Raw genomic sequence first — 26,213 nt, forward strand, 5'->3', positions numbered from 1 at the left:
AGTGTACGGCTACAAAAAGGACCTAGATAAGCTGGGGGCTTGGGGAGAAAAATGGCAAATTAAGTTCAATGTTGATAAATGTAAGATTATGCACATGGGCAGGAGAAACGGATGTCACCAATATACACTAAATGGGGTACTGCTAGGGAAAAGTGATATGGAAAAAGATCTGGGGGTACTAGTGGATTATAGATTAGACTGGAGTAACCAATGCCAGTCAGCTGCTGCAAAAGCTAATCAAGTCTTGGCGAAGGACAAGAACATTATTCTTCCACTACATAAGGCACTTGTCAGGCCCCACATGGAATACTGGGTGCAGTTCTGGACACCGGTGCTCAGGAAACATGTAGCAGTGCTTGAGGGAGTTCAAAGAAGGGAAACTAAATTAATAAATGGAATGGGAGGACTGGGATACTCAGAGGCTATCAAAATTAGGATTTTTCACCCTGGAAAAAAAAAAGACAGGTAAGCGGGCGATCAAATAATGTATAAATACATTAGGGGACAATACAAGGATCTCTCCCATGATCTGTTCATACCAACGACTGCGTCGGTAACAAGAGGGTATCCGCTACGTCTAGAAGAAAGCAAGTTCCATCACCAACACAGAAGGGGGTTCTTTACTTTAACAGCAGTGAGACTGTGGAACTCTCTCTGCCTGAAGACGTGGTGATGGTAAAATCCATTGAGGAGTTTAAGATGGGACTAAATGTCTTTCTAGAGCGCAAGGATATTACAGGATATAGACATTAGGTGACCAGCGGGGTTATTCCGGGTCTTACTTTTAGGTAGGAACTATCAAAGTTTGATCCAGGGATTATTCTGATTGCTATTATGGAGTCAGGAAGGAATTATTCCCCCGAATGGGCTAATTGGCTTCTGCCTTTTGTTTTTTTTTTGCCTTGCTCTGGATCAACAAGGGGGTTGAAACAGGCTGAACTAGATGGATATTGTCTTCATTCAGCCTAACATACTATGTATGCTGTATTCAATCTAGTTCATGAATAGTGGACACAAAGGAGTTAATTCTGGATGACCAGTATATCCTACTCAGCGTAAAATGTGGGAGGCTAGATTGCTTTGGACTGTAAGTAAACAGACAACTCACAAAGGTCCAATTGGTTTCACACAGGGTATTTTACAATATCTGGGCCCTAAAGGTTTAGTGACATGCAGGGTTTGTGTGTTTTATTTTTTAAAGTCAAAACCAGGAGTGGCAAATACAGTGTATATGTGAAGTTTCTTTTTTGCAGGACCTCGGTGCTCCAACAGACTAAACCATGTGACAACTGCTTCACTGATACTGAGGGAAATGTGCTTCAGAAAGCAGATCCACTGTAAAAGGAGCTTTCCAAGTTGTACAGTTTTGAAAAATCAGTTGCCCGTAGCCAAAAGTATTAAAACTGCTCATACTTGCCCGTCCCTGCTCCCTACTTCGGTTTTCCCTGCCAGATCTGTGTTGACAGGATGCAGTCAGCCTCTTTACGGAACATCACAGGCCTCAGAGGACTGCAGAGTTCTGCGATAGTCACAGGCTGCTGCTGCCAATCTGCATGCATGCTGACTGCAGACTCTAAACACAACTCATGAGGGAAGGACGGGTGCCATGCTGGAGCTACAGGAGGCAAGGACAGGTGAGCAGCTATTTTTTTATAACACACACACATTGACTTAGCCACATGAGAGCTTGTTTGAGTGATGGTGGTGTTTTAACCCCTTGAGTGGCAGGTTTCCTACCACCCTGTCGTGCCCACCAGGGCAGGTTTTTTAAAATGGTCTAATCATTGAATTTCAACTAGTTTTGCAGTTGCGTCTCAAGAGCCATAACTTTTTCATTTTTCCATTGACATGGCCATATGAGGGCTTGTTTTTTGCGGGACAAGTTGTGATTTTTTAAACAGGGGGGAGGAAAAAAGAAATGGGGAAAAAAGAAAAAAAGGGGCCATGTCATTAAGGGGTTAAATAATGTATTAACTTCCTTCTCTGGGTCATTACGATGCACACGGATACCACATGTGTGATTGTATTTGATTTTTTACAAAGTAAAGGGAGCCAAGTGTTTTTTTTATTTTTTTAATAGTTTTTTTACTTTTTTTTTTTCAATTTTTTTTTTTTGTCCCTTTAGGGGACTTCCACAGGGACCCATCAGGACCCCTGATCACATTCCGGGGGTCCGATGGTGACAGCCCTTTACATGCTGCAGTCACATAGACTGCAGCATGTAAAGGGTTAACACAGCAGAGATCGGAGGTTTTCTCTGATCTCTGCTGTAAGAGCTAGTACCTATCTGTCCTCTGACAGCTAACAACCAGCTCTCCCTGCCACAGAGACCATCGGCTTGCTTCTGACAAGCCGATGGTCTCTATGGCAACTTGTAAACAAAGCAGGACATTGCCGACATGTCGGCAATATCTTCTGCTGGTTTTTCAAAGCCCTTGCACTGCTCTGTGTGGGTCCGTGCAGGCAGAGCACACTGTCACAGCTTGTGGCATTGTGCTCTGCAGCTCCCATGGTGATACATAGCCCGGAAATCTTCCGGGCTATGTTGCTATGAGCAGTGGAGCTCGTCCCCGGAAATTTTCTGGGCGTGCCACTCAAGGGGTTAAACAGTATGATTTTATGTAATGTATTTTAATAACTTTAAAGTGATGTTAAGTAGACAAAAACATAATTGCAACAAATGGACCAACTGGCAACAGTAGTTTTTGTTGGGTCAGTCGCATAGCATTAAGTCAATTCACTAGGAAACTTTCTGGTAATTAATGACATACTAGTTATACTGTGCTTTATTTTTCTTTTCAGAGTCATGCGATTTACTTAGGTAAAGTATTAATCTACAATTACATACCGATAATTGTAACTACTGTATTCAAAATCTATCAACATTAGTTTCTGCTTTTCAGAATTTTCCATTCCATCCAATAATAGGACGTTTCCTGAAAATATAAAAACATTGATAAAGAATGCATGCAACAAAATCACTAAAATGGCAGCTTTTACTGGCACTACAATAAGCATTACATTAAACCATTATATCACTTGCTAGCAACATGTCAACTGCTGGTTTCCATTACAGTTAACTACTCAACTCTGTAGACAAACTAAGCTGAACTTGAGATGCTAACATTACAAAGGTACATTTTTGTGCGCAACATGCAAGTTCTCATTTCTTTAGCAACCACTTCCACACGGTGTAGATCAGATAGTCAGAGAACCAGCATAGCTATCTTTGTCTAGGTCCGGAGCATTGCTTTACGGCATCAGTACACATTTGGCAGAACTCAAACAAAACTTGACATGTTTATAAGGAATAAGGGCCAGTTTACAGCAGTTTTGAGCTTCCATTCAAGGGTTACATCCAAAAATGCTAAAGCAAGGTTGGTATGGAACACATGGATGGAAATTATCTCTACTATTCTAGCAAGCTGCTGAAACCATTATTTCTCCACTTTGGCAGGTTTCTGGAATTTTCTGGAGCACCATATTCTTTCTAGCACAGAATGCTGGAAACCTGTCGGTAGGTCTATTAGCAGCTTTCTAGAATGACAGATGGCTTCTTCCAGGGGTTCTTTCTCAATCTAGTTTTCAGTGCTTGGAACGCAACTAAGGACATAACCCCTGGACAGTAGCTCAACATTGGTGTCAACATACCCATTCTTCTCTTCACATAGGAGCATAATGTGTTTGGCACTGACTTATTTCCCTTTCACTGATTAAAAATATTTATATATTTGTGGATTAAGTAAAGTGCAGCAAAAGCGGAACTTAAAGGGCAGTGGAGAACAGCCATTTAATGTCTTACCTTCTTGACAGTCGTTGTGACAAAACACAACAGGAGACGGAGTTGCTTCTAGTAAGGCCCTAGAGTAGTGCGGGGGAAAAAAAATATTTAATAATTTTTGGAGTTCATTAAACGTACTTCATATATTACCAATTTATTTTGGATTGGACTTTCAGTTAATATCACTTGATTCGGCATTTACAAAACTGGTTTCTGAAGAGATAACTGGTTAACACGATATCTATAGCTGTCCATACACGTGAGAGAAGAGTTGCCTGAAATAGCAGAATATGAATGCTATCTTTTCTCCTTAGAGAGAGCACCCAAATGGTGAGTGAGGCGGCCTCTAGGTAATATGCAAACAAGGGAAATGGAATAAATCCTCCACAGTGCCACCCTACTGGAAGGCAGCATTCCTTCAAGGCAAAGTTAGACTATACAAGCCTTGTAACAATGACTGGGAATTAAAAGCAAAGCCAGACTCCATGCAGACAGCTTGTATAAAGAGTCTAAATTTGGCTTGAAGGAATGCTGCCTTCCAATAGGTGGCACTGTGGAGGTATTATTCCATCTCCCTTTTTAGCAGAACATGAGTGAAACGTTGAAACATTATTGTAAATGATAGTTTGTTCATATATTAGATTGACAGTGCTGGAAGATTGAAGCCACAATCTGCCAATTATAGACATGCACAGCTGAATCCGGCCAATGATTTGCCATTTTGTGTAATCCCCAAGGAGCCAGTTTTATTTAAAACAGACTCCTTAATCACCCACTTTGATTTGTAGTGTTGCTGGTGGTATTGTTCTTGCAATGATCCCAAGATATCTTAAATGTATGGGCAGCTTAACAGAGGAGATTGTGTGGACAGATAACCATATAAGCACATACAGAATAGAAGGAATTGAGCTAAGCAGCAGCACATGTGAAAAGGACTTGGGCATACTAATAGATCATAGACTGAACATGAGTCAACATTGCGATGCAGTAGCCCAAAAGGCAAACACAATTCTGGGATATATTAAGAGAAGCAGAGTCTATATCACGTGAGGTCATTATCCCCCTTTACTCTTCCTTAGGGCGCATTCAGACGATCATGTATCGGCTGGGTTTTCATGCTCAGCCGATATACGTTGTCCCTCTCTGCAGGGGGAGGAAGCTGGAAGAGCTGGGAGCAGTGTACTGAGCTCCAGCCTCCTCTCCACCCCTCGCCACTATTTGCAATTGGAGGGGCGGAACGGGGCAGAGCTACGTCCGGAAACTTAGCTCTACTCCTTCCATTGCAAATAGTGGCGAGGGGCGGAGAGGAGGCGGGAGCTCAGTGCACTGCTCCCGGATCTTCCAGCTTCCTCCCCCTGCAGAGAGGGACGACGTATATCGGCTGGGCGTGAAACCCAGTCGATATACGATCGTCTGAATGCGCCCTTAGTCAGACCTCATCTGGAATACTGTGTCCAGTTCTGGGCACTCCACTTTAAAAAAAATACATAGAAAAACTCGAGCAAGTTCAGAGGAGAGTTACAAAGATGGTAAGCGATCTGCAAGTCATGTCCTATGAAGAATGGTTAAAGGATCTGGGAATGTTTTGCTTGCAAAAAAGAAGGCTGAGAGGAGACTTAATAGATGTCTACAACTATCTGAAGTGTTGTCACACTGCAATTTGGACCAGCCCTATTATCATTTGCACAAGGAAAGACTAGAAGCAATGGGATGAAACTGAAAGGGAGGAGACAAATTAGATATTAGAAAAAGAATTCCTGACAGTGAGGGTGATCACTGAGTGGAACAGGTTACCGCAGAAGGGGGGAGTTCTCCTTCAATGGAAGTGTTCAAACAAAGGCTGGACAAATATCTGTCTGGGATGATTTAGTAAATCCTGCACTAAGCAGGGCTTTGGACCAGATGACCCTGGAGGTCCCTTCCAACTCTACCACTCTATGATTCTATATAGAATACTGCAATACTGTTAAAATATAGTAACGGTCTTTGCAAGATCTTTTATATGCACATGAAAGTATGACTAAATTAAGAAATTGAAGGCAAGCATCTATTTTTCCATGTCCATCTGACAACCTTACACTTACATTGAAAATTTAACAGCATGTGTCCATCTATAGCCAGTCATTACACTAGACTTCCCTATTCAATTTTGCATTCTACACAGAGAAGTCCTGCTAGGTTGTGAAAGATAGTTTATGCAGTTTACTGAGAAATCAGGGTTAGCTTTGACCGCAGACTACTCACTAAGGAACTTACCTCAGGTTAGCCATTTCTGTAGGAAGATTGTAACCTAAAAACTTGTTCAACTTCCTGGTATGGGATTCTCTTGTAAATTTAATTTTTAGCACTTGCTTCAAGTACCTAAAAATAAGTAAAGACCATTCACTATAACCACAATACAAGGTTATTACTAATAATCTTACTGATTGGAAATTCATAACTCACATTAAATGACACTCAGATCCATAAATTTGATACCAATGAAAACAAACTCAAAGGTTTGGTGCACAACATCAAAAATGCTTTTACAATAGAGGTATTCAATGTGAGCCCTTTTGTACTTAACACAGAGCCTGTAGTCAAGTTCCTGCCATATACATTATAGCACATTAGGATTGACTGATGCAATAACTTCTGTGATGAGTCTCACAGATCATGCATGGTGGGTGGAATGTAGAACATCTTTAACACTTTCTCAGGAAAAAAAAACCAAACACTAGGCATAACGGCCAGGGACCGTGGAAGAAGTTCACTATCATGGTCTGCACATGGGGGGGGGGGGGGGGTTGAGAGGAGCCATCCTGTTGGAAGATGAAACCTGGGACTGTAGCATGTCCAGGTTATAAAATACCCCATGATTGTTCTCTTGGAAAAAAGGGACTGTACACTTTTCTACAGGTTCTAGTGCAAAACACATTTACCTTGGGGGAGTTGTCCATACGCTCCACAAAGATATGTGGGTTTTCCCTCCCCCAGAATCGAACATGACGTTCGTTAACTGTACCTGAAAGGCTGAAAGCTGGCTTCATCACTAAACAATCAGTTTCCATTAGAATTTGCATACTCTAAGGAATGTCGCCTCACTTTGTTGCCCAGTTTCAGACATAATCCCTGCAATAGCATAGAAAAACTAAGAAACTTACTTCTCCATAGTTCCAAAAAGCCACTTTGGTTCCTTGTTGAATGGCATGCTCATGCAATGAAAACGTGCCATTTTCTCTGCTATCTCAGCTGATATATCAGGAAAACTCAGTTCTTCAGTCTCAAGCTTTCGACTCTAAAGTTAGAAAGTCAAGAGGGTCATTCTCTCCTTTGCAGACCACTATAAAAAGCAGAATTCATCCTTGGATGCACAGTAACTGGGACTCTAAATCAAAGATATGTTAATTATACATGCTGATTCAGCATTTTACGAGAACAGGCGTTAGAGGCATTATTGCTTTACTCAATGCATTTGATATCAAAGAACAACGTAATATTGATGGAACATTTTTAAGATTAATTGTACTTGGTTCATATAAATTTCTAGTCTCCTGACTGACAGACTAGGTGTGATCCAAAGGAACTAGTATAGCTGTATAAAAACAGATTCCACTGACATTCAAGCCAAAGCACAACTGTCATTTATCTTTTTTCAATGTACAGAATAGGTGATTATTAGCATTTTTCATTATGTTTAATAATCCTATTCTATACATTTTTATTACAAGCCTATTCAGCTATGACACTAGGAGAAGCCGTTGCTGGGGAGACCTGTCTTCAGCTTGATGCATAGCTGAATAGGGAGCACCATTCTTCACTGTGCCTGTACTTATCTGTAGTGCAGACACAGAAGCTCCATACCACACTTTATAAACACTTGATTTTTATTGTATTCATTTATTCACATTTCCTCCATAAATAAATATTTTGTCATGTTTTGTTATAATTACCCTATGAACAGCTGGCGGCTAAAAGTCACATTTTAGCTGCAGATAGTGCTGCATAAAAAGTGAGTTTTCTGCTTCTGTAATGTGACCCTCCAGGCACTGTGAAAAGAAAAAGCTGCTCTGTCCTACGATGGCTTGTCCTGTTCACACTGCCTCTGATCCCCGCCAGACCTGATGCACTATGACAGTGTCTCAATGCATAGGATTTAACAATCACAACCCAATGCACTGAGATACTGACACAATGCATCAGGTCTGGTGGGGAAAGGACACAATGTTTAGAGGAGAAGCTGTCTGCAGCACAGAACAGCTTCTTCTCGCAGCGCCAGAGAACACATGACAAGCAGAAAGCCCACACTTTGTATGTTGCACTGTGTCTACCTAATGTGACTTTGGCTGTTGGAGCATGTAAGGCGAGAGAAGGGACCTATGATATATGTCTCCACTCGACATTGAGGAGGGCTTAGCTGCTCATAAGGTAGTTAGGCCTCCCTCACACAGGGCATTTTATACAGCGTTTAGTGCTGCCTTTTCATCCCAGCGCTAAACGCTGTACAACACTCCCATTCATTTCAATGGGGCTGCTCACACAGGGCTGAAAACGCAGCGCCCTTGCAACGCTGCGCTTTGACAGCGATGCATGTTCTATTTTGGGGCGTTTTCAGCCCTGCGTCGCCCATTGAAATGAATGGGCAGCAGTTTTAGCACTGCTGAAAACGCAGCAACACTTGGTGCCGCGTTTTTGGCAGCGTTAACCGTTCGCCGATTTTCGGGGTGAGGGCTTGCAATCGAAGCCCTACCCCGAAAATCTGCCCCAGCTAGGTAGAGAGAAAGTTAACTCACCTAGCCGCTGCAGTCCGGGTCGCGGGCGCTGGTCTCTGCCGCTGATCCGGGCTTCCCCTGCATTCACAAGTCTATTGCCCTAGGCCAGGTTTGAGAACCCCGCCTCCGGCAATAGAGTGCTGTGATTGGGCATTGACCGTGCCGATAACCAATCACAGCCCTTCATTGACTGTCTCAGCCAATCAGCGCCGGCCAGCTCTGATTGGCTGAGACAGTCAATGAAGGGCTGTGACTGGGCATCGAGCAAGCACGACAACCAATCACAGCACTCTATTGCCGGAGCCGGGGATCTCAAACCTGGCCTCCGGCAATAGACTTGGGAATGCCAAGGAAGCCCGGATCAGCGGCAGAGACCAGCGGCCGCGACCTGGACTGCAGCGGCTAGGTGAGTATTACTTTTTTTTTTTTTTTCAGCATTCTTGGCTGCGTTTTCAGCCGAGCTGAAAATGCAGCCAAAACGCTGGCATAAAGTATGCCAGCGCTGCTGAAACAGGGCGGAATCTGCAGTAACGCAGCGTTGAAAAACGCGGTGTTTCTGCAAAAGCCCTGTGTGAGGGAGGCCTTATACAACACAGATAGGAGGATGATAAAAACTTATCTATGGGAGACACGTGGAAAAATTAATAAAAAACAGGTGTTCTGGAGCTGCTGAGCCTGTACTACAGATGACAGTGCAGACAATGCAGAGAGAGCTCTGTATTCAGCTGTGAAGCTAGCTGGCCAGATTTGCCTACAAATGGCTTCTCCTAGCCGAGTAGGTTTGTAGTAAAAATGTACAGAATAAGCTGATTACATTTAATATACAAAAGCCTGCAGGCTTTTTCTTGCACCACACTTTGCTTGACCTGTGGCAGATAATTTTGGTGTCATTAGATTTGTGACATCCACCACCGTAAAATCATAAAATTTGAGTTTGATACATTGAGTGACTTGTCAGGCAAGGTCAAAGTTCCTATCTTAAGTCTAGCGGCGCTGTTGTGCTTCAGTCAATAGCGCCACTAGGGAGAATCAAGCATTGCTAAGAGACGTTCATATCAAGGTCTTACTTGTTTGACTGCTGCCATGTCCCCAAAACATGGAAGACCAAGCCATGGACCGCGAACAGTTCAAGCCAAATCCTCGATTCGACAATTCTTAAAACATTTACATCAATTTTTCCAAGCATTTATCGGTTCAATCTAGTTCTATTTAAACGTCCTTTGGATACCAGTTCACAATTACACAAAGATAAATCTGCAGAAAATCCCTATAAATACAGTACTTTGCATCATTTGACTTGATGTGCAATATAATCTGATACAAAAAACAAACTTGTCCATTGAATTATACTGGTGTGAAAGGGGGGTTTACAGCCCTGGAAAATGTTTCTATTAACTGAATATGTGTTAAACTAACCAACAAAAACTGACTAGTATTGCGAAAATGCAGAACATTTAAAAAAATAAATACAGTTATACTTTAACAGCAGTTTCTGGCATGTGACCAGTGCGAGTCAGTGCCCAGCATTGTTACAATCACCTGATCTGGGAAACTCTTACACAACACTTTATCATGAGCCAAGGAATAAAGCAATATTTAGCTGCACTCACCGGAATGAACTGTTCCAGGCGCCCTTGTGGAAAGATCCCATACAACCTGGGACCGAGGGATCTTTCTGCCAGGATTGCAAACATTACGCTCTCCATTACCATAGCTGCAGCACCCTAATTGTAACGAGAAAAAAAAAATGTTTTAACTAACTTATCTGACCACCCCAGTACTGCCAACCTTATGCCTCGGTTATCATTGGGGTTAAAGTACAGATACAGTTGTGTCAGTTTAACATGCTTATCTTAATTCAGACATCAGGGCCGCTTATTAAGGACAACTGAACAGACGGGATAGCTTAATGATTCAAGAAGCATTTACCCTTTTTAGAGCCTCCAGATACCCTCGAGATAAAGAGGTTTCCCAATCAACCTTAGATGCTCTAGACCTACAATAAGCTACAATAAACTTGAGACTATAACCTACGCTATTTCAGTCAATGAGGCTCAAAGATTAGGTGGGACAACATGCCAAAGCAATCAATATCGAGACAAACAGATCTGACTTTGCTGTATTGTCTGTAGGGATGAGCGAGCATACTCGTCCGAGCTTGATACTCGTTCAAGTATTAGGGTGTTCGAGATGCTCGTTACTCAAGATGAGCACCACGCGATGTTCGAGTTACTGTCACTTTCATCTCTGAGAAATTTGCGCGCTTTTCTGGCCAATAGAAAGACATGGAAGGCATTACAACTTCCTCCTGTGACGTTCCAGCCCTATACCACCCCCCTGCAGTGAGTGGCTGGGGAGATCAGATGACACCCGAGTATTAAAATCTGCCCTGCCCGTGGCTCGCCACAGATGCATGCTGACATAGATCAGGGAAAGTGCTGCTGATGCTGCTATAGGGAGAGGGTTAGGTGTTATTTTAGTCTTCAAGAACCCCAACAGTCCTTCTTAGGGCCACATCTGACCGTGTGAAGTACTGTTGAGGCTGCTTTTAGCAGTGTTGCACAATTTTTTTTTTTTGTATATCGGGCGTGCAGACCATAGCGTCCTCAGTCTGCAATCATTTTACTCAGTATAGGGGCAGTACTGGTGAGGCAGGGAAAGAGGTATACTGGCTATATAGGCAGTGGGCTTTTTCCCCAAAACTTCCAAAAAATACAATATTAGGCCTGCCTGTCACTGCCTTCAGTTTACTGCGTCTCTGCTGGGGGTAGTAGTTGTTGAATTAATACCCAGCCTTGCGCATAATTGTTGCCTGCCACTGCAGTGCGCTATGTATGCGAAGTCAGCCTCCAACAGGGCAATCGAAATACAGTGCATATCACAGGCAGTGGGCTTTTTCCCAAAAAGTTCAAAAAAATACAATATTAGGCCTGCCTGTCACTGCCTTCAGTTTACAGCGTCTCTGCTGAGGGTAGTAGCTGTTGAATCAATACCCAGCCTTGCGCATAATTGTTGCCTGCCTCTGCAGTGCGTTACGTACGCGAAGTCAGCCTCCAACCACAGGCCAATAAGCGGCACATTTAATTACAGCGTTCTGTTTCTGCTAATCTTGTAATACACCATGCTGAGGCGTAGGGGTAGGCCTAGAGGAAGTGGACGGGGGCGAGGACGCGGAGGCCCAAGTCAGGGTGTGGGCACAGGCCGAGCTCCTGGTCCAGGTGTATCGCAGCTGACTGCTGCGGGATTAGGAGAGAGGCAAGTTTCAGGGGTCCCCAGATTCATCTCACAATTAATGGGTCCACGCGGTAGACCTTTATTAGAAAATGAGCAGTGTGAGCAGGTCCTGTCGTGGATGGCAGAAAGTGCATCCAGCAATCTATCGACCACACAGTCTTCTACGCTGTCCACAGCTGCAACTCTGAATCCTCTGGCTGCTGCTCCTCCTTCCTCCCAGCCTCCTCACTCCATGAAAATGACACATTCTGAGGAGCAGGCAGACTCCCAGGAACTGTTCTCGGGCCCCTGCACAGATTGGGCAGCAATGGTTCCTCTCCCACCAGAGGAGTTTATCGTGACCGATGCCCAACCTTTGGAAAGTTCCCGGGGTCCGGGGGATGAGGCTGGGGACTTCCGGCAACTGTCTCAAGACCTTTCAGTGGGTGAGGAAGACGATGACGATGAGACACAGTTGTCTATCACTCAGGTAGTAGTAATTGGCGTAAGTCCGAGGGAGGAGCGCACAGAGGATTCGGAGGAAGAGCAGCAGGACGATGAGGTGACTGACCCCACCTGGTTTGCTAACCCTACTGAGGACAGGTCTTCAGAGGGGGAGGCAAGAGCAGCAGCAGGGCAGGTTGGAAGAGGCAGTGCGGTGGCCAGGGCGAAGAGGCAGGGCCAGACCGAATAATCCACCAACTGTTTCCCAAAGCGCCCCCTCGCGCCATGCCACCCTGCAGAGGCCGAGGTGCTCAAAGGTGTGGCAGTTTTTCACTGAGAGTGCAGACGACCGACGAACTGTGGTGTGCAAGGTTTGTCGCGCCAAGATCAGACGGGGGAGCCACCACCACCAGCCTCACCACCACCAGCATGCGCAGGCATATGATGGCCAAGCACCCCACAAGGTGGGACGAAGGCCGTTCACCGCCTCCGGTTTGCACCAGTCTCTCCCCTTGTGCCACAACCTGCCACTGAGATCCAACCCCCCTCTCAGGACACAGGCACGACTGTCTCCCGGCCTGCACCCACACGCTCACCTCCGCTGTCCTTGGCCCCATCCAGCAATGTCTCTCAGCGCAGCGTCCAGCCGTCGCTAGCGCAACTGTTTGAGCGCAAGCACAAGTACGCCGCAACGCACCTGCACGCTCAAGCGTTAAATGTGCACATAGCCAAATTGATCAGCCTGGAGATGCTGCCGTATAGGCTTGTGGAAACGGAGGCTTTCAAAAACATGATGGCGGTGGCGGCCCCGCGCTACTCGGTTCCCAATCGCCACTACTTTTCCCGATGTGCCGTCCCAGCCCTGCACGACCACGTCTCCCGCAACATTGTATGCGCCCTCACCAACGCGGTTACTGCCAAGGTCCACTTAACAACGGACACGTGGACAAGCACAGGCGGGCAGGGCCACTACATCTCCCTGACGGCACATTGGGTGAATTTAGTGGAGGCTGGGACAGAGTCAGAGCCTGGGACCGCTCACGTCCTACCCACCCCCAGAATTGCGGGCCCCAGCTCGGTGCTGGTATCTGCGGCGGTGTATGCTTCCTCCACTAAACCACCCTCCTCCTCCTACGCAACCTCTGTCTCGCAATCAAGATGTGTCAGCAGCAGTACGTCGCCAGCAGTCGGTATCGCGCGGGGTGGCAGCACAACGGTGGGCAAGCGTCAGCAGGCCGTGCTGAAACTACTCAGCTTAGGAGAGAAGAGGCACATGGCCCACGAACTGCTGCAGGGTCTGACAGAGCAGACCGACCGCTGGCTTTCGCCGCTGAGCCTCCAACCGGGCATGGTCGTGTGTGACAACGGCCGTAACCTGGTGGCGGCTCTGCAGCTCAGCAGCCTCACGCACGTGCCATGCCTGGCCCACGTCTTTAATTTGGTGGTTCAGCGCTTTCTGAAAAGCTACCCACGCTTGTCAGACCTGCTCGGAAAGGTGCGCCGGCTCGGCGCACATTTCCGCAAGTCCAACACGGACGCTGCCACCCTGCGGACCCTGCAACATCGGTTTAATCTGCCAGTTCACCGAATGCTGTGCGACGTGCCCACACGGTGGAACTCTACGCTCCACATGTTGGCCAGGCTCTATGAGCAGCGTAGAGCTATAGTGGAATACCAACTCCAACATGGGCAGCGTAGTGGGAGTCAGCCTCCTCAATTCTTCACAGAAGAGTGGGCCTGGTTGGCAGACTTCTGCCAGGTCCTTGGAAACTTTGAGGAGTCTACCCAGATGGTGAGCGGCGATGCTGCAATCATTAGCGTCACCATTCCTCTGCTACGCCTCTTGAGAAGTTCCCTGTAAAGCATAAAGGCAGACGCTTTGCGCTCGGAAACGGAGGCGGGGGAAGACAGTATGTCGCTGGATAGTCAGAGCACCCTCATGTCTATATATCAGCGCGTTGAGGAGGAGGAGGAGGAGGAGGAGGAGGAGGGGGAGGAGCATGAGGAGGAGGGGGAAGAGACAGCTTGGCCCACTGCCGAGGGTACCCATGCTGCTTGCCTGTCATCCTTTCAGCGTGTATGGCCTGAGGAGGATTCTGAAAGTGATCTTCCTAGTGAGGACAGCCATGTGTTGCGTCCAGGTACCCTGGCACACATGGCGGACTTCATGTTAGGATGCCTTTCTCGTGACCCTCACGTTACACGCATTCTGGCCACTACGGATTACTGGGTGTACACATTGCTCGACCCACGGTATAAGGAGAACCTTTCCACTCTCATACCCGAAGAGGAAAGGGGTTCGAGAGTGATGCTATACCACAGGACCCTGGCGGACAAACTGATGGTAAAATTCCCATGCGACAGCGCTAGTGGCAGAAGGCGCAGTTCCGAGGGCCAGGTAGCAGGGGAGGCGCGGAGATCAGGCAGCATGTACAGCGCAGGCAGGGGAACACTCTCCAAGGCCTTTGCCAGCTTTATGGCTCCCCAGCAAGACTGTGTCACCGCTCCCCAGTCAAGGCTGAGTCGGCGGGAGCACTGTAAAAGGATGGTGAGGGAGTACGTAGCCGATCGCACGACCGTCCGTGACGCCTCTGCTCCCTACAACTACTGGGTGTCGAAGCTGGACACGTGGCCTGAACTCGCGCTGTATGCCCTGGAGGTGCTTGCTTGTCCTGTGGCTAGCGTCTTGTCAGAGAGGGTGTTTATTGCGGCTGGGGGAATCATCACGGATAAGCGTACCCGCCTGTCAACCGACAGTGCCGACAGGCTTACACTCATCAAGATGAACAAAGCCTGGATTTCCCCAGACTTCTCTTCTCCACCAGCGGACAGCAGCGGTACCTAAACAATACGTAGGCTGCACCCGCGGATGGAAGCATCGTTCTCTATCACCATAAAAACCGGGGACCTTTTAGCTTCATCAATCTGTATATTATATTCATCATCATCCTCCTCCTCCTGCTCCTCCTCCTGAAACCTCACGTAATCACGCTGAATGGGCAATTTTTCTTAGGCCCACAAGGCTCAGTCATGACTTTTGTAAACAATGTTCATACGTTTCAATTCTAATTAAAGCGTTGAAACTTGCACCTGAACCAATTTTTATTTTAACTGGGCTGCCTCCAGGCCTAGTTACAAATTAAGCCACATTAACCAAAGCGATTAATGGGTTTCACCTGCCCTCTTGGTTGGGCATGGGCAATTTTTCTGAGGTACATTAGTACTGTTGGTACACCAATTTTTTGGGCCCTCACCTACAGTGTAATCCTAGTAATAATTATGGGCTTCACCTGCACTCATGCTACAGCAAGGTGTGTGGGGTTGGCCTACACTTTTGCTACATAAATGTAACTGGGGCCTTGTCTTTACTGCAACTACAGAAATGTGAAAGACTGTTATCTCCCTAAACTGCTGCAACGGGAATGTTACTGTGGCCTGTCTTGACTGCTACTACTACTGAAATGGAACTAATACTGTGCTCCCCCTATAATGCTGCTAGTGATATGTTACTGGGGCCTGTCCCTAATGCTACCGCTGAAATGTTACTAATTCTGGGCTCTGCCTATACCGCTGCTAATGCTATGTCACTGGGGTGTGGAAACAGAGGCTTCCCAAAGACATGATGGTGGCGAGGCCATTTCCCACCAACGCGGTTACTGTTAAGGTGCATATAACCACGGACACGTGGAGAGGACACGTAGTGCCTCAAAAACATCCCCCTCCTCCTCCAACAATGAAAACATTCTTGCCAAATACCTTTGCATTGGTCCGTCTGGTGGCAGTCCCAGAATTTCACCTTTACCGACACGAGAGCCCCCCCACCATGGCCCACTTAATCATGGCCACATTCCGAAAACCAACTAAATAAAACCGCACTACTAGGTCCGCAGTCGCCACCACATTCCCACCAACGCGGTTACTGTTAAGGTACATATTACCACTCTGACTGGGACATGCACTGTGGGCCGAAGCACACCTGTATTGTATGTGACGTTAGCTCTGCTGAGCAGGGCACTGCAAAGGGATACATTTATGTACCACCGATGGGTTCCAGGGAGCCACCCATGCTGTGGGTCCACAGGGACTTCACATTAGGGATTTGTACCTGCCAGTGTCTATGTATTAAAAACCCCGGTCAGACTGGGGCATGCAGTGTGGGACGAAGACCACCTGCATTTAATCGGACGTTACCTCAGCTGTGCTGGGCAATGCAATGGGATTTATATATGTACCGCCGGTGGGTTCCAGGGAGCCACCCATGCTGTCGGTGCACACGTAATTTCCATTGCGGAGTTGTACCTGCCTGTGACTATTTATAAAAAACCCCGGTCTGACTGGGGCATGCAGTGTGGGCCGAAGACCACCTGCATTTAATCGGACGTTACCTCAGCTGTGCTGGGCAATGCAATATATTTATGTACCGTCGGTGGCTTCCTGGGACCCACCTATGCTGTCGGTCCACACGGAGTTGTAACTGCATGTGTCTACTTATAAAGAACCCCAGTCTGACTGGGGCATGCAGTGTGGGCCGAAGCCCACCTGCATTAAACCTGACGTTACCTCAGCTGTGCTGGGCACTGCAATGGGATTTATGTACCGCCGGTGGGTTCCAGGGAGCCACCCATGCTGTCGGTGCACACGGAATTCCCATTGCGGAGTTGTACCTGCCTGTGACTTTATAAAATACCCCGGTCTGACTGGGGCAAGCAGTGTGGGCCGAAGCCCACCTGTATTTAATCTGACGTTAGCTCTACTATCCGGGGCACTGCATTGGGACAAACTACAGGAGCAATACAGCGCTAATGAGACGTGCACAGCTACGCTAGCATTGGAGCCCGCTGTAGGCCCGCGATTGCTGAGGGTTTGTGCAGAGGCCTATGTACTGGGTGCAGTGAAAGTCCGCTTCCTGCCTAGGATTGCTGAAGCTGGGGGCCGAGGCCTATGTCGTGGCCGCGGTGCAAGTCTGCCATGTTTGGCCGGCCAGATCAATTTTTGGCTCATGTCTTGGGTTTCCAAGGACCCATCTATGCTGTTGGTGCAAACTTAGTTCCCATCGCGGTGTTTGACCTGTCTGGCACAAAGACACTGACTGACTTGGGTAGGGGGCAGAGCGCAGACTGTTTTCCCCTTGCAGTGTGGATTGAGCTATGTGACACCTTGACAGAATGAATAGTGTGTGGCACATGGGCTCCCCATTGCTATGCCCACGTGTGCAGCTCCTAATGGAGGTGGCACAGGATTCAATTTTTCATTGCTTCTGTACAGCATTGTGGGCTATCGCCCCGCCCCTTTTAAAGAGCATTGCTGCCTGGCCCTGCCAACCCTCTGCAGTGTGCCTGCGGTTCCTCCTTATGGCAGACGCACTTATAAATAGACATGAAGGTGGTGTGGCTATGAGGCCAGCGTGTGGCATGAGGGCAGCTGAAGGCTGCGCAGGGACACTTTGGTGTGCGCTGTGGACACTGGGTCGTGCGGGGGGGGGGGGGGGGGGGCAGCATGTAACCCAGGAGAAGTGGCAGCGGAGTGTCATGCAGGCAGTGATTGTGCTTTGTTGGAGGTAGTGTGGTGCTTAGCTAAGGTATGCCTTGCTAATGAGGGTTTTTCAGAAGTAAAAATTGTTGGGGGGGGGGGGGCACTCTTGCCGCTATTGTGGCTTAATAGTGGGACCTGGGAACTTGAGATGCAGCCCAACATTTCGCCCCTTGCCTGCCCCATCCGTTTCTGTGTCGTTCCCATCACTTTCTTGAATTTCCCAGATTTTCACAAATGAAAACCATAGCGAGCATTGGCGATATACAAAAATGCTCGAGTCGCCCATTGACTTCAATGGGGTTCGTTACTCGAAACGAACCCTCGAGCATCGCAAAAAGTTCGACTCGAGTAACGAGCACCCGAGCATTTTGGTGCTCGCTCATCTCTAATTGTCTGTATATAACCATCCTTTGTACGTCAATATGACCACCTTATTATGTTGTTCATTATGTAGGTAATCTCTGCATATTCCTTCATACCTTGAGTTTTGCCCATGTCAACATATTAACAAAGGCAGCCCATGGTGGGTTAATACTGCTGTTTAATACCAAGAAGGATAACTGAAGATTAACTAGCATCTTGAAACAACTAGTAGGTGGAGAACAAACACGTTTGGTTCAGTTACCTCTATCCATGACTGGTGGGCACAACCACATTGTAATGGCCAAAATTTGATGAGATACTCTGTTATGCCACTCACACACAGGCGATAGTAAAAATGCTGTGTTCGTAAATGTAGCGTTTTTCCTATAGCAGAACACCTTTTAGTGTAGTAGGAACCGGGCAAACCAAGAGTCAACGTCACCACTTTCACTCACGGTGACATAGAACACTGCGTTCAAAAACATGGTAAACCGCTGTACAGAGTGTTTTACTGCATTTTTAAGTGTTGAAAATGTTCACCGTTGATTTCAATGGGCGACGCATTGCATTTAAAAACGCTTAAACGCCCCAAAATAGAACAGAAAGCGCTTGAAAAATGCTGGTCTGAGGTCCCCCCATTGAAATCAATGGAGGAGTTTCACAGTGTTTAGCGCGGCGGTTGAAACACCGCACTAAACGCTGTAAAAAGCAGGCTGTGCCAGAGTGGCCTTAGTGTTTTTGCATAGCATAGATTCTACATTTCTATAAGGCAGCATTAAAAGATTGTCTTGAGAAGTGATAGGGGTATACTGCTTACAGCAATTCGTTTACTGTATTAAGAACTGTATAGCATTGCTCTTAAATGTCTTTTATGTATGCTTTTAAAAATATTGTATATTTGATCTTTCTACAGATATTGCTTGGTGGTTATATTTTATGCTGTAGATGTTGAATGCATCACCAAGTCTTTGTGTTGTACAGATAGAAAGCATGAAGTCACAACGTTTGAGAAAGACCAAGGCTATCAACTTGGTCAGAGAGCCTGCGTAGGCTTTGAGAAACAAAAGTCTCGCACACATGGGATACAATCGTTTGCAATGGCTCCCAAAAAGTGTAGTGGAAACTGCTGTCAATGAAAAGTTAAAGAACATAGATCACTGTCAGCATACAACAATGTCCCATGTTCAGAATTCAACAGTTTCACTTGCCTATAGAACTAGATTAACATTGATTAAGAAATTCATTAACCGCTAATAAATTATACTAGAAGAAGCCTGTATGTTTTTTAGTTCATGTGACCCAGTAATTTCTACTCAAATCTGACAACTGTAATTGAATTGCTTCAGGCACATGCGTATTTAGCATCTCTAAAGCAAATAAGGAAAATGGTAGAAAGAAACATGACCCCAGCGCTCGCTGGAGAAAAATTGCAATATGTATGGAAATAACTAGTTTATTTTGCATGCTTGAAAAAGGCCACGTGCAGTGGCTGAAACGCGTTGCAAAATAAACTAGTTATTTCCATACATATTGGAGCGCTGGGGTCATTTTTCTTTCTACCATTTTCCTGAATTTATTGGGTCTCCTCCTTGGGGCACTCAAGGAACCCTGCAGCTCTCCCAATCTGTGGATGTGGAGGAAGAATTTTCATCAAAAATTTTAAGGCGATCTTGGACCGAGAGGTGCTGGCAGGGCCTGTCTTTGTATAAGACCCTGCGCTGTACCGGGTAAGTCCTCATTTAATATCTTATATCTCATTATATATCACCGCAGGAGCGCTACGCTGACCTCTGTATATTTCACGTCTAAAGCAAATAAGGCTTCTAGTGATTTTCCACAGCTTCACACCTTGCCAAATATCCTCATTGGTTTTACCCTAAGCTTTAAAAACCAACACCTGAACTATGATCTCTTTAGTCAACCGTCAATAAATAAAGAGCAGTAATGCATGACTTTCAATACGTGTGCTGCGTTAATGTGCCAGGTGGTTTATGCCTCACAATAACAGTTATTAAGAAGGTATGTAGTGTAGAGAAAAATAGATCACACTGTCTCTACTTCAACTAGGTAATAGCACTTGGCCCTAGGTTCATTCGTAGTTTGAAAGAAACCAACACTGCAGTCAATTTAACTAATAAAAACTAAAACTAAAAATACAAGCTTTTCTTTTAATCCAAAAGAGTATATACTTTAAGGAGGTTGTAAGATAAGAAAAACTAAACTTGACAGAAATTCAGATCTCTTGGATTTCTGCTATGGATCTCAATCAGAATAGCATGAATACTCATTTGGGATTCTCCCCCAGTCCTACTCTCCTAGGAGACAATGTAGCAGATCCCTCTAGCCTACTTTGCCTTTACCCTGTGTCTCTTCAGATGTTCTATTCCTCACTGAATCAACACCTATTTCTTCGGAACTGAGCATGTGAAAATCTAAACTGGTATAACTGACCACCTAATGTAAACTCTGTTGCTTGTTTAAGAGGGGGCTTTTAGAGAAATAAAAAAAACAGCACCACTCTTGTCAATGTGCTGTGTCTGGTATTACAGCTCCGTCCCATTCACTTGAGAATCAAAGTCAACCTTCAATGATTTTATATCTAACGCTGTTGTGCAGTATTTGGTTCACTACAGAAAGGCACTTCGGCACTGCATTAGTCATTTGCTAGAAGACCAATGGAGACATTATCTATTATCAAGTCAAATGCCACTGCAAATACTTACTTGGAAGAAATTCTCCCGTTGGGTCTCCTGGGTCTCCCCTTTGTTACAAGACATCTGTTAAAAATCCAAAGTTGTTTAATGAACAAGTAATGGCAAGCAATCAGTGAGTAACTTACAAAAAAAAAAAACATGTAAGCAAGCACATAACGTAATCTGATCTGAATGTTTGTCAAATTAAACTGCCACAATCTACATGGGCAGGTCTTCCTGCTGGTCTCCCCAAAAGTGAACCCCAATACACACTAGTAGTCTGTTTCTATGTTATGTATACAGCTGTATCAGCAGACTGATGAGCATTAATAAGGTGGTGATTATATGTCCCCGTTGTAAGAAAAAAATAGATATATAATTATATATACATACACACGTCTTTCGTCTGAAAAGCTATACAATACATCATTGCTCTGCTCTAACTTCATCTTTACGAAGCTAATACAGTCAACTGAACGTCACACATGACAAGACATACCTTCTTAAAATGGCTTAGCAATATTCCTGCGTGGAAACATATCAAGGTAAAGGGTAACAGAACACATTTCTTATACTGTATCCAGGAAGAAACTGCTACAGCCAACTATATGCAATGTCAGAAAGCAGGCTTTTCAAAGTCAGGGATGATGTCCATCTCATGCAAAACTAAATGGTATGGATGAATTGTTTGGTAAAATGGAGCCAAACTGCATAAATCGAAATTAAAGTAATGACTTCTGTTGATAACTGAGCATAAGTTATCTATTGTGGTTCAAAGAGTAAAGCAAAGTTTTTTCTTGAGCTTACAGGGAATAGATTGACAACCAAACCACATTTATAGAAGATCTATGAGAAAAGCAGGGTGGAATAGGGAAATCTATATAAATATTTGGCTCCTTTAGTGGTATAAATGACTAATCTTAACAAATAGAATGGACAAGCTGGAAACCTGTTTTCTAAGCATAGTTGGTGTCCTTTTATGGAAGCTTGTGATGTGCCAAAAATGAACTCAGCCGTTTTGGCAATGAGGCAATCTCAATCAAGCATTACTCTTTCTACAGGTTTTTAAAAGTGGACAGGAACCCATGGATATATTTATGCTCTATATAGTAGGACTGTATAGAAATAATTAAACAAAGAAGGGTGAAGAGCCATTCTCATCACTACTAATCTAGGATGGAAATGGCACAGAGCATAAACTTTTTTTTATCTATGGTGAAATCTCCCTAAAATGTAACTACTTTATTTTAGATCGTGTTTCAGCTTAGACAAAACCTTCAGAAAACAATTTTTTTATGCAGTTTTGAGAGGTGGCTTCAAAAAGGGTTTACACTACAATATAGATTTTGAGGGACATTAATGACTTTTCCTTATATTCAGTCTTTTGATCTAATGTGACCATTTCTCCATAGACTCCCGTTACAATCCCATCATATATCTCAACTGGAACAGCAGCTTTAGCAGTTGCACAACTAACCATAAATTATTGATTGAATCGGAAATGGTCCGATTTAGGAGTCATTAAAATTATCAGAAAAGTGCCTCATTTATTCATTTTGGCCTGAAACACAGCTAGTCCATAAAGCATATATAAATAGAGTGATGCATGCATAATATATCATTGCTTATCAAATACAAAGCTTTACATAATGGTCTGACTCTGAGGTTGCATACTATACCGTGGATCGTGTCTGTCACCTGGAAACCAGAGTGTGCAAGGCACGATGGAATGGGTACGCCTGCAGCAAAGAACACATGCACATACAACTAAAGAGGTAAAACACCCTGCCCCAGCAATAATTAGCTTCCACCCGCAAAACCCACCCAACAAGACCTGTAGAAAATGCCAGAAAACTAGGCTTCCCATAATTGTCACAGGCATTTTACAATATACAGTTCTGCTTTGGAACATTAGTAGATTATTCGTATAAAAGCAGTATAATGATGAATTCCAACACCTCAACTGGAAAGTAAAATGGCAGTCAACATTTTATACAAAAGTAATAAATATCAGTGGGATATACTGTAATTATACAAGAATGAGAAATAAAATTAAGGCCGGCTGCACACGATTGGATTTGCATTGTGGAATCTGTGGTCGGCATCAGCACCAAATAGTTTGTTACATGCCTTTGAAAAGCATATCTTTCTGAACATTCGCAGAAGTGAATTGCGATTTCCGCGAGAGGAGGTTTTAAAAAAACAAACAAAAGGAAAAAAAAAAACCACGCAGCATGGTCTATGTTAGTGCGGATTCCGCATGGACGACATCCATTGAAGCCATCTGACCCGTGGTCCTTCCACAATTGACATTGCGGAAAGGTTGCAGAATCTGCATCATTGCCTTGCGGCGCTGTGGGAAGAAAAAAAAAAAAAGCTGTACTGCGCATGTCTGATGGCTCGCCACAGCCATCCACAGTACAGATAAAGAAAAATGACATGTGCGCACAGACTCAGACTGTGGTCAGGGGCAAATTCCGCTGCGGGCTCCCATATGCAGAATCCAACCCGCTTGTGTGCAGCTGACCTAAATTTACACTAGTCAGAAAAGCCAGAACAGAAGGACCTGCATACTATCAAGAGTAAAGTTTAGCATTACCAGCTACAACAGTTTTCACCGTCAGTGATCTATTCAGTAGTCTTTCCCTAATTCCTAGTGTGAAAGAAAAATAAATATTTGCCTAGTACCTCATATATGAAAATGACAGCATTATCCCTTCTCCATGAGTCTCTTCACTTGTGAAACAGGATGGCTCTCATGCTTCTATAGAAAATCATGAAGGCCATACTTTGAAGTGATGTTGAGAATAGTGAACTAGCTAGGCAGATATGAAACCAAACAATTGAATGTGCATGGTTTACTAAAACAGTTCAGCATTAACCCAAATGACATAGAATAAGCAAGAGACACTTTAATTAAAAAGTATAAGGATAGCATATCAGATCAAGTTCTCAGTGTTCCAAAATATAAAAAGGTACTTTACGACTTGGACAGCAAGATATAAATTGTATAGTTATTGGAGTAAACTATTTTATGAAGACACCAGAATGTGGTGCCCATATAACACAAGATGCTCTTTTTCATTTCAATTATAACTTAATTTTTAAACTAATTATGTAAAATTTTCTGAAAATCACATCTCTATAACAGATTTTCCAGATCAGTGCCCCCCAAGCCCGATTTCACGAGGCTGAGAAACTTACACAAATCTCACGTGAATATGAACCCATTCTTTTGAATGGAATCATACATGAGTGGTCTATATACAAACAGATACCTCGTTCGCCCATGTGTACGTAGCTCAGGAGTCACATGTGGCTCTTAAAGGGGTTGTCTCGCGAAATCAAGTGGGGTTATGCACTTCTGTATGGCCATATTAATGCACTTTGTAATATACATTGTGCATTAAATATGAGCCATACAGAAGTTATTCACTTACCTGCTCCGTTGCTAGCGTCCCCGTCGCCATGGTTCCGTCTAATTTCGGTGTCTTCTTGTCTTTTTAGACGCGCTTGCGCAGATCCGTCTTCTCCCTTCTTCTCCCTTCGGCTCCGCTCGGCAGCATCGGCATTTTGGCTCCGCCCCCTTGTACGCATCATCGCGTAGCTCCGCCCCATGATGTGCCGGTTCCAGCCTCCTGATTGGCTGGAATCGGCACGTGACGGGGGCGGAGCTATGCGATGATGCGTGCAAGGGGGCGGAGCCAAAATGCCGATGCTGCCGAGCGGAGCCGAAGGGAGAAGAAGGGAGAAGACGGATCTGCGCAAGCGCGTCTAAAAAGGCAAGAAGACACCGAAATTAGACGGAACCATGGCGACGGGGACGCTAGCAACGGAGCAGGTAAGTGAATAACTTCTGTATGGCTCATATTTAATGCACGATGTATATAACAAAGTGCATTAATATGGCCATACAGAAGTGTATAACCCCACTTGCTGCCGCGAGACAACCCCTTTAAGTCCCCAGAATGTGGCTGCCAGCTGTTAGCAGCTCCGCATACAGTACTATTATGCACTAGTAAATGACAACAAGGAGCATGAGGCTATTGCACCCTGGGTTTTTTTGTAGGTCAAATAAGTGCATTCTGGAAAAGGTTAATGCGTTTTGCATTTTACATTACTGAGAATAATTAACTTTGATTAAAAAAATGCAACACATGCATTTTTCAAAATGTGTTCTTTTGCAGGAAACAAAAGCACCAGCATAAAATAGCATCCACGCTAGAGCTTGCTACCAGAGTCAAAACCATATCAGGTGAAGTTAACACTAGGGTAAATGGCAGATAACTTGGTTATATATTTAAAAGGGGCTGTGCAAAGATTTAAAGTTATTCCCTACACACAGGACATGGGATAACTATCTCAACAGTGGGGGTCTGACTGCTGAATCCCCCAGCAGTCAGGTAGTTACCCCCCACCCCCTTGTGGAAGGGGAATAATAATTTTGGCCCCACCCCTTTAACCCCTTAATGACGCGGCCATTTTTCTGTTTCCATTTTCGTTTTTCCTCCCCCCTTTAAAAAAATCGTAACTCCTTTATTTATCCATCGACGTCGCTGTATGAGGGCTTGTTTTTTGCGGGACGAGTTGTATTTTTCAATAGTGCTATTTAAAGTACCATATAATGTACTGAAAAACTTAAAAAAAAATTCTAAGTGGAGTAAAATGGGAAAAAAAAAACAACATTTCGCCATCTTTTAGTGCGTCTTGTTTTTACGGCGCACAAACGGCAACAAAAACGACAACTTTATTCTATGGGTCAGTACGATTACTAGGATACCAAACTTGTATAGTTTTTTTTTCACTATACTCTTTTTTTTCCAAGACATTAAATTTTTTTAAATTATTTCCTGCGGTCATTTTGTGCGCACAATAACTTTTTTATTTTTGCGTCGACGTAGTTGAGCAAGGTCTCATTTTTTGCAAGATGTCCTGTAGTTTACGTTGGTACCATTTTGGAATACATACGACTTTTTGATCACTTTTTGTTGCATTTTTTCTGGGAGACAGGGCAACTAAAAAAGTGCATTTCTGGCGTTCTTTATTTCTTTTTTCGGACGACGTTCACCGTGCGGGAAAAATAATGCACTACTTTGATAGTTCGGACGTTTACGGACGCGGCGATACCAAATACATATTTTTAATTTATTATTTAGATTTTTTAATAATAGATATGACAAAAGGGGGGTGATTTAAACTTTTACAACTTTTTTTTTTTTTTCAATTAAAAAAAAATTTGATTGTTTTTTTTACATTACTTTGAAGCTATAGCATTACGTCATACTGCTTTTTGACAGGCAGTCTATCAAGCCACCCTGTGTGGATGGCTTCATAGGCAGTCTGTTAAGGCAGCCCTGGGGCCTTTCATTAGGCCCCCGGCTGCCATGACACCTGCACGGCTCCCCCGATCTTACCGCGGGGGGGGGGGGGGGGGGG

At 44.7% G+C, this 26,213-nt stretch overlaps 1 protein-coding gene across 2 annotated transcripts in view; it reads right to left on the reverse strand.

Moving 5' to 3' along the window:
- Window positions 1–26,213, reverse strand: part of LOC136581829 (choline kinase alpha-like) — a 74,523-nt gene that overhangs the window by 8,644 nt on the left and 39,666 nt on the right. For both annotated transcript variants that reach the window (XM_066582456.1, XM_066582457.1), the window contains exons 3-8: window positions 20,808–20,861; window positions 10,143–10,256; window positions 6,925–7,058; window positions 6,038–6,142; window positions 3,803–3,861; window positions 2,849–2,936 (exon numbers count right to left, since the gene is read on the reverse strand). In XM_066582456.1, coding sequence (XP_066438553.1) covers window positions 2,849–2,936; window positions 3,803–3,861; window positions 6,038–6,142; window positions 6,925–7,058; window positions 10,143–10,256; window positions 20,808–20,861 — 554 coding nt within the window. The remainder of the gene's footprint in view (window positions 1–2,848; window positions 2,937–3,802; window positions 3,862–6,037; window positions 6,143–6,924; window positions 7,059–10,142; window positions 10,257–20,807; window positions 20,862–26,213) is intronic.

Source organism: Eleutherodactylus coqui, chromosome 11 (genome assembly GCF_035609145.1).
Source record: "Eleutherodactylus coqui strain aEleCoq1 chromosome 11, aEleCoq1.hap1, whole genome shotgun sequence".
Classification (NCBI taxonomy): Eukaryota; Metazoa; Chordata; class Amphibia; order Anura; family Eleutherodactylidae; genus Eleutherodactylus; species Eleutherodactylus coqui.